Source organism: Gavialis gangeticus, unplaced genomic scaffold (assembly GCF_001723915.1).
Source record: "Gavialis gangeticus isolate Ggan-Ray unplaced genomic scaffold, GavGan_comp1, whole genome shotgun sequence".
NCBI classification, from domain to species: Eukaryota; Metazoa; Chordata; order Crocodylia; family Gavialidae; genus Gavialis; species Gavialis gangeticus.
In genome coordinates this window covers 121,776,351-121,785,074 of record NW_017729032.1, presented here as the reverse complement: position 1 = coordinate 121,785,074, position 8,724 = coordinate 121,776,351, and the positions used below count along the sequence as shown (strand labels likewise).

The 8,724-nt window shown below is 46.7% G+C and overlaps 1 protein-coding gene across 5 annotated transcripts in view; it reads left to right on the top strand.

The window, feature by feature from the left end:
- Nucleotides 1-5,184: 5,184 nt before the first annotated feature.
- DZIP1 (DAZ interacting zinc finger protein 1) overlaps nt 5,185-8,724 on the top strand; it is a 104,216-nt gene continuing 100,676 nt past the window's right edge. For all 5 annotated transcript variants that reach the window (XM_019524759.1, XM_019524760.1, XM_019524762.1 and 2 more), the window contains exons 1-2: nt 5,185-5,292; nt 5,413-5,907. In XM_019524759.1, coding sequence (XP_019380304.1) covers nt 5,290-5,292; nt 5,413-5,907 — 498 coding nt within the window. In that variant the 5' untranslated portion in view covers nt 5,185-5,289. The remainder of the gene's footprint in view (nt 5,293-5,412; nt 5,908-8,724) is intronic.

The following is an 8,724-nucleotide window of genomic DNA, read 5'->3' as shown; positions in this document are numbered from 1 at the left end:
GGTAGAGGAGAGCACCACCTCCCTTGGAAGCCCATTCCAGATTCTGGCAACCCTCACTGTGAAGAAGTTCTTTTCTAATGTCCAACCTAAATCTGCTCTCCATCAATTTGTGACCACAACAGACTTGCCAGCTGGACTGCTCTTCAAGCTGCCTCACTGCGTATTGGAACCAGATCACTATTGGCCGATATGCCTCCTTAAAAATTGGCTATTGGTATCAGCCCAAAAAATCTTTGTTGGTGCACCCCTAGTTTCTATATGTCTGTACATACACAACGTAGGTAGTTTTAGGGTTGTCTGTTGTAGCTGTGTTGGTCTAAGGACATAGGCAGACAAGGTTCTTTGGGTAGATGTGATCTCTTTAATTAAACCAACTAAATAGTTGGAAAGATTGTTTTGTGCAAGCTTGTGGGCACAAACACCCTTCAAATTGGAACAATCTTTCCAGCTGTTTAGTTGGTCTGATAAAAGGTATCACATCTACTGAAGAACACTGTAGATAGCAGCATTTGTTGAGGACCTCTTGTTGGGAAATTCAGAAGCAAGAATATCTTTTTTGTTGCAGGCATAGACTGCGGTGTTATAAATATATAGTAGGCAACTATTGATTCTCTGGATCATGGTGTTACATGCAAGTGGACTAATCAAATTCCTGATGAATCCATTTGTGGCTGACAAGCCCAGCATGAGAGCGACACTGCTTATTACAAGTCTCACAGATCCATATGTTGTCTCGGTTGGAGTACAAGTTAAGAGGATGCTGCTTTCTTTTTTCTTGTTTTGCTTCCATGCTCTGGATGAAAGCTGCTTCGTATTAAGCTGCACCCAGTGTCAGGTATTCCCTCTGGATCGCATAGGATTTTGCACGCTCCTCCCAGCTTTCCATGTTGATGTTGAATGATTTTATATAATTTTTGTACACATCATGGTACCTCTGTAGAGGGTGTCCGGTTTCTAGAGTCATCTCGAATCTCGCTATACAAAATATTTTTGGCGATACAATCTTCTTCCATTATCCTGTCATAATGGATCCATCGCAACCTCCTCCTCTTGATAGTGGCATCTAAGTGTGTCAGTCCTGTGCGCTTCAGCACCTCTGTGTTTGGTATTCTTTTGTCCCACTTTATTTTCAGGCTCTTCTGCAGACATCTCACGTGGAAGATGTTCAGTCTTTTGATATACTTAGCATATGTAGTCCATGTTGTTGAACTCTAAAGCAGGGATGACAGCTCAAAAGTCCTGTAGATTTGTATCTTCACCTTAGCTGGTAGTTTGCTGTTATTCCATGCATGTTTCTGTAATAGCCAAAATTCTTAGGTGCTTTTCTGATTCTGTTAGTTCAGTCTGAAGGTCAAGATTCCTGCTGATTGTAGAATCCACGTAGCAAAAACTTTCAATAACACCAAGAGATTTATCCATCAGAATGATGTCAGGTATCAGTTCTTTCGCCCCTTGGTACACGATCACAGTTTTCTTGAGACTAATTGCCATCCTGAAGCTCTTGCATGATTCAGAAAATCTGCCTAAGAGATTTTGCGGGGAAGATTCACTGTGGACATCCCAGGCTATATCATAACCAAACGGGAAGTCTCTCAGAACCAGTTCTTTCACCTTGGCTTTCACTCTGAATCTTGTGATATTGAACAAACCTCTGTCTAATCTTGTTTGATGATAAATGCTATCGTTACTGCCCTTGAATGCATGAAGAAGCAGAAATGTAAACGTTAAAAAGCATGGGAGCTAAGACATACCCCTGTTTGTTGATGTACTATTGATGTCTTGTCTGTTGACTGTATGAAGGCCATCGTTGGATCAGTGAAGGCTATGTACACTAGTATTCGTTTTTCTCCACACTTCTCCTTGCAGTAGTTTGACCAAAAATACCATATCAAAGGTAGAGCAAAAGCCATGTTGCCTTTCAGGAGAGATTCTTTCTCCTAGAGATTGCAGACTAGAGAGCATGATGCGAGTGACAATTTTTCTGACTCTGTTCTACAGGGAGATACCTCTACAGTTGTCATAGGCGGTTTTATCCCCCTTTGTTTATGTATAGTTGTACAAACAGAGTATCTTTGAAATCTTGTGGTACCACTGTCTCTTTCCAACAGCGCAGCATATCTTTATGAAACTTTTGAAGTAATTCGTCATTGGCACGTTTGTAGATTTCAGTAGGCAAACAGTCATTTCCAGATACCTTGTTCCCAGGAATTGATTTAATGACTTTCTGCAAATCTGCTAATGTAGGCTTATATAAATCCATCGTAACTTCAAACCGTGGTAATCCTCCAAGCTTTTTGTATTGGATTTCATCTCACTAGAGTATATAGTTCTATAATGTGCAATCCAACTCTCAAGTTGTTTTTGTTTATCAGTAAAGACATTTCTATTTAAGTCTTTCAGCAGAGTTGTTTTCTTCTCGATTGGACCACTTTCCCATTTGATGCCTTCTTACATTCTGTGGCTATTGCCTGCATCAGTTGCTTCCTGAACATCATCACAAAGTTTTAGCCAAAAATCTTGGGCACACCTCTTAGCCTCCTTTTGCATTTCTCTTCAAGCCTTTCTCAGATTTTCTAGGGTTATGGTCTTGGGAGATTCCTTATAGTTGGTTAATACTGTCCTTTTGTTCTCAACCGGTGGTAGAAGGGTTTCAGAGTGCTCTTCAAACCAGCCTGCATTTTTCTTGCACTGTTTTGCCAAATATTATTATAGGAGCATTGTACATGTTTGCTTTTAAGCTTTCCCAAGTCTCAGTGGCTGAGTTGTTAAGTAAACTTGCGTTTGCAACTTTTTCGTTGAATAGTCTGCATTTTTCTGTCTTAGGTTTGACTGATGCCTATCTGAGAGTGACTGGTCACCTTGCTGTGGTGGATCTTTTTGACACAGTCTGCTTCAGAGTCAGAATCAAAGGCATGGTCAGTGTCACAGTCAGTACTGAGATAAGACCTCATATGTAGAATTTCTTTCAGGTGGCTATACTTGGTCAGTACAAGATCTAACTGATCTTGGATGCTTCCACAATGTCCTTCTTGTGATTTGCCAGTGAAGCAGATGTTAGTAATACAGGTTTTGACTTGCACAAAATTCTAACACTCATCCATTTTCATTCATACTACCAGTTCTGTAATTGCCCAGAATACCAGGCCAATTCTTAAAATTGCATCTAACTCTTGCATTGAAGTTGCCAAGCATTATAATGATCTTATTTCTGTGAGCTTTCTTAATCTCTTCTTCAAGCTGTTGGTAGAAAACATTCTTGTCTTTGTTGCTAGCTTGAAGGGTAGGTGCATAGCCACTAAACAGTGTGATTGAGGGTGTTCTGTGTAGGCATGCTGAGTGTCATGAATTGAATAGATATAGCAATGAGGCTTTCACAGAGGGATAGGAAGCTGTTACTAATAGCAGAGTCTACTCCCTGCTTGTTCCTTTCTCCTGCTGGTTTCTCAGGCCAGAGTATGATGTAATCATTCTCTTGGATAGAACCTGTATATGAGAGCCAAGTTTCTGATAATGTCAATTCTGAGTGTAACCAATTCATGGTTTAGTAGTGCTGTTTTCTTTAAGTCTAAGTCTGAGTCTGAGTCATACCCAAGGGTCAGAGCCTGAACATTCCAGCATGTGAGTTACATTATCATTTTTGGCTAGTATAGATCACACCAAGACTTTCAGTGCGTATGCCTAGGCAGGAGTATGGAGGAGTGGAGGCTGCTCTAGATCTATCATCCCTCCTTTAGCCCGTTAAGACAGTCCAGAGGCCAGACCAAGTTGTTCAGTGTCTTGATGTAGCTCAAAAGTAGGCAAAAATAGAGCTTGTGGGCCAGATCTAGCCTGCCAATGGATTGGATCTGGCCTGCAGGGTGCACCTGCCAATTGATTGGATCTGGCCCACAGCTGACCCCATGGTGCTCCATATGGGGCTGAACCGCACCCAGAGCAGTCATCAGTCACCTATCCTTCAGCCCCAGTCCTGGACAGCTGTTCCCAGTATGGCTGCAGCTGTCCTGGTGCTGCTCAGCTCCCCTCGTCTCCAGTGGTGACTCCTGCTCCTGCCCCTGCTTTGCTGCTTTGGGCGAGGAGGAAGCTTCAGTGGCTCTTGCTTCAGCAGGCGGGGTTCCAGCTCCCAGCTGCTTTCCACCCACTACACTCACCCAGTGAAATGAGCACCCACCTGCAGGCAGCCAAGTGGGTGGAAAGCAGCTGGGAGCAGTGTTGTAGTGGGGGTTCAGTGATGCCATGGGGTAGTATGTGGAAGTGCAAGCATGTGGTGCATGTTAGTACTGCGTTAGGTGAGGCTGGAGAGGTTTGCTGGTGTAGTAAGGGGAGCCTGTGTAGGGAGCAGACAAGATAAGGCAGTGTTTCTTAACCTTTATAAACTTTAGGCACACTTGGATAGACTTGAGGAACCCTGCAGAAAATTCCAGCTCTTAAGTTTCATTTGTTTTTTTGGCTACAGAAATGTTATGGGGCATTTCTTCTGTTGCAAAGAACTCAAAAAGACCACAACAGGTGAGAATGGTTTTAACGTTATGGATTCCTGCTTTAAAACTCTGGGTTTATGATGTGAATCATGTTTGTACATCTTACAGTGCTAACACTGCATGGTGCCCTAGAGCACCCTTGAAAGGATCTCAGGGCACCCCAGGGTTCCTCATGTCCTTGGTTGAGAATCACTGGGCTAGGGCAACATGCATGGAGGTGCCTGGTGAAGCAAGAGGTGTGTTTGTGGGTAAATTATTTGGGGATGAGGTGCTAAAGCAATAGGGAGGTACAGAGGTACCCAGTGAGAGCTGTACTGTTAGGGCATGGTGAGGTGAGGAGGGGCTCATTGGTCCCAGGAGACAGCATGTGGATGGATGGGCAAAACAGGCAGTATAGGGTGGTATTATACCTGTGGGGGAGGAGTATCAAACCATTGCTAGAAGAGGTGTCTGGAAGGATGCTGGGGGTCGGGGGGGTGTAAAGAGGCAGTGAAGTAGGGACGGGCTGTATTTGTGGGGTGAGGAGCTTGGTGGCTGGGCTGGGAGCTGCAGTGAGGCCTGGGGTACAACAGCACAGTGGGGAGAGGGGAGGCATCGGGTCAGAGGAAGGCAAAGCAGGCGTATTGCTGCACTCATGGGTTTGTGTGTATGCGTGTGTGTGATGCTCTCACATGCTCGTTCTCTCTCTCTCTCTCTTTCTCCCCCACCAGGCACCACAGCGGCTGTAGCCTGCAGGCAGTGGTAGCCATAGCAACGTGGGCCCCACACAGCCAGTAAGAGTGGAGGCCAGGCCGGGCCAGGCCCGCTGGGCATGGTAAGAGGCTGCAGCTGGGCAAGGGAATGCAAAGGAGGGCAGTCCCTCTCCCCAGTCCACTCTAAGCCCTTACTCTCTAGACACACTAAGCCATGCCTTTCTCTCTCTGTGTGCGTGCAGCCATTTCGGGAGCATGTGTACTACCCACTGGATGCAGCCATGGCCGCCCCAGCCCCAGCGGTGCCGACCTTCGGGTTTCGGGCACGGCAGGGCAGCCCAGACTGGCGGCGCCTAAGTGCAGTGGACGTGGAGCGGGTGGAGCGTGAGCGGGATGTGGCACTGTTGCAGGAGCACCTGGCGCACATCACCTTCTGCAGCGCGGAGCGGGAGCGCTGCCCACACTGCCATGGCCCTACTGACCCGCTGCTGCTCAAGCTGCTGCGGCTGGTGCAGCTGGCCACGGAGTACCTACTGCACTGCCAGGATGGTCTGGCCGCTCAGCTCCACACCCTCGAGCAAGCTCTGGAGGCAGCCCGGGCGGAGCGTGACCAGCTGGGTGAGGAGGCGGCACGGCATGGGCGGGAGGCGCAGCGGCTGCAGGAGGAGTGCCGGCGGCGCAAAAGGATGATCAGTGCCCTGCAGAGGATGCTGGAGGCTGGAGCCAGCTGCCACCAGGTAGGCAGGCCCGCTTCCTTCTCTATGAGGCATGTGCAAATGTGCGTACAGACACATATACATGCGCAGGTGTGTGCCCTTGTTGCCTGTGCTTGCCAGTCCCATGGCATAGCCCCTGGGCAGCTCACCCAGACAGGCTCTCACACATGCACTCAGGGGTACACATGTACAGGTGCACATGTATAAGCATTTGCTTTTGTTGCTGGTGGGGCAAACCTTACTTTGAGAGTATGCTTGACTTCCAGCTCCACCAGGTTCACACACACTCAGGAGCATACATGTACAGACAGACACTCGTGCAGGTGTTTGCCCTTGCTGTCCATGTTTGCCACTCCCCTGCTGCATTCCCTGTGCAGGTAGGACATGCCTTGCTTGATCCCACGTCCCTCCCAAATTGACACCTTTTTCTTTGCAAATAACCACCGCTTTTCAGTATGCAATAGTTTCATACTCAGGCTTTTGGTCAAGAACCTCACAGTGCTTGAGAGGAGAAGGAATTATTTAGTTTTCCCACAGATTTCTTTATTGGCTGATGGACTCTTTCCATACTAGTATCCATTTTACTGTACTGTAGGATGTATTTGAAGGAGGGAATTAGCACTGGTCACTTTCAAGGCTTCTAAAATAGTCCTTTGACAGCTGTTTCCCTTTCACCATTTCATTTCAGTTATCTTACTAGACCACAACTGCATTGCAAAGTAGGCAGGGCTGGAAGATGCTTCGCATTGAAATGGCTTATGCATGTGACCAACAGACAGGTAAACAGAGTTTGGTCCATTGTAAACAGAAAGTAGTTGAATGGGGCTGGCGTCCTGTTTTGCAGTTAAGTAAATCATGCACTTACCCAGTAGGCACATAAATGGAGTTCCTATGAAACTAAGGATTACACAAGATGGAAAGCCAGCAATGAAAAAGTTGGCCCATGAAGTCGTATAGTAGCAAAGTGCCCAATAAAAAAAAAAATGGAACTTCAGTACGTCATTCCAAAATTGAAATCTTGTAAATTCTCCTCCAACTTTGAAGCCATCTTGAAATGTCCTGCCCAGCTGCTCCTGGCTACATGCACCTAACCTAGAAATACAATGTTGGTCACTCTCACATACTGAAGATATAGAAGATTTCATAGATGTTAGTGGCTGGGAGGGACCTCATAAGATCATTGGGTCCAGTTCCCTACCCAAGAGGCAGGAAGTCAGCTAAAGTCAAAGGATCCCAGCAAGATAAGCATCCAAATGTTTCTTGAAAGTGTCCAAAGTAGGTGCTTGCACCACTTCTGGGGGGAGTCTGTTCTAGGCCTTGGGGGTTCGGACAGTAAAGAAGTTTTTCCTTATGTCCAGCTTAAAACATTCTTGCAGGAATTTATGACCGTTGGACCTTGTCATCCCTTGGGGTGCTCTGGTGAACAGTCATTTGCCCAGATGATAATGCACACCTCTTATGTACTTAAATGGCTGCCATCAAGTCACCCCTGAGCCTGCGCTTTTCCAAGCTGAAGAGTCCCATACCTTGCAGCCTCTCTTCATAAGGCCTGTTCTCTTGCCCTCTGATCATGCACGTGGCTCTCCTCTGGACTCTTTCAAGCTTCTCCACATCCTTCCTAAATTGTGGAGTCCAGAATTGGATGCAGTACTCCAGCTGTTGTCTCAGCAAGGTCCAGTACAATGGGAGGATGACATCCTGGATCTTGCTCAAGATACATTGGTTGATGCAAGCCAGAGTTTTGTTCACTTAGCCGGCTGCAATATCGCATTTGTGGCTCATGTTCATCTTGTGGTCAGTTATGACCCCCGAGTCTCTTTCGGTCATGGTGCTAGCGATTGTAGCACTGCCAAACATACAATTGTGCTGTGGGTGGAGCGCCTTGCATTTCTCCATGTTGAATGCCATCAGGTTTTTATACGCCCGCCTTGCAAGCCTGTTGAGGTCAGCCTGGGTCACCAGCCTATCCTCAAGTGTCGACACTCTTCCCCAAAGTTTGGTGTTCTCAGTGAACTTAGCCATTCTGTTTCTGACAGCAGTGTCCCAATCATTTATGAAGACATTAAAGAGTACAGGTCTGAGAGCAGAGCCTTGGGAGACACCACTAGTCACTGAGTGCCATGTTGATTCGGTTCCATCAACTACCACCCTCCGGATTCAACCTCGGAGCTAGTTCCCCAGCCATCAGGCCGAGGCTGCGGTTGCCCAATTTTTCCATGAGGGCATTGTGGGACGCCAGGTCAACGGCTTTTTTAAAGTCCAAATAATTATATCAACTTCTTCCCTTTTGTCCAGGTGATATGTCACCTGATCATAGAAGGAAATGAGGTTGCTCAGGCAAGACCTACCCGCAATGAACTTGTGCTGGCTATTCCTCAGAGTGTTACCTTCTGTTAGTCTGTCAAGAATGGTTTCTTTGATGATTTTTTCCAAAATCTTCCCAGGGATTGAGGTCAGACTGATTTGGCCTGTAGTTTCCCAGGTTGTCTTTCCTCCCTTTCTTGAAGATGGGCACCACGCTGGCCCTCTTCCAATCTTCAGGTACTTCGCCGGAGCACCACGAGTTCTCAAATATCCTTGCCAGTGGCCACGCTATTTCATAGATTTCATAGACATTAGGGCTGGAAGGGACCTTGGAAGATCATAGAGTCCAGCCCCCTGCCCGAAGGGCAGGAAGTCAGCTGGGGTCATAGGATACCAGCAAGATGAGCATCCAATTTTTTCTTGAAGGTGTTCAATGTAGGTGCTTGAACCACCTCCAATGGCAGGCTGTTCCAGACCTTGGCGGCTCGGACAGTAAAGAAATTCTTCCTTATGTCCAGCCTGAAATGGTCTTGC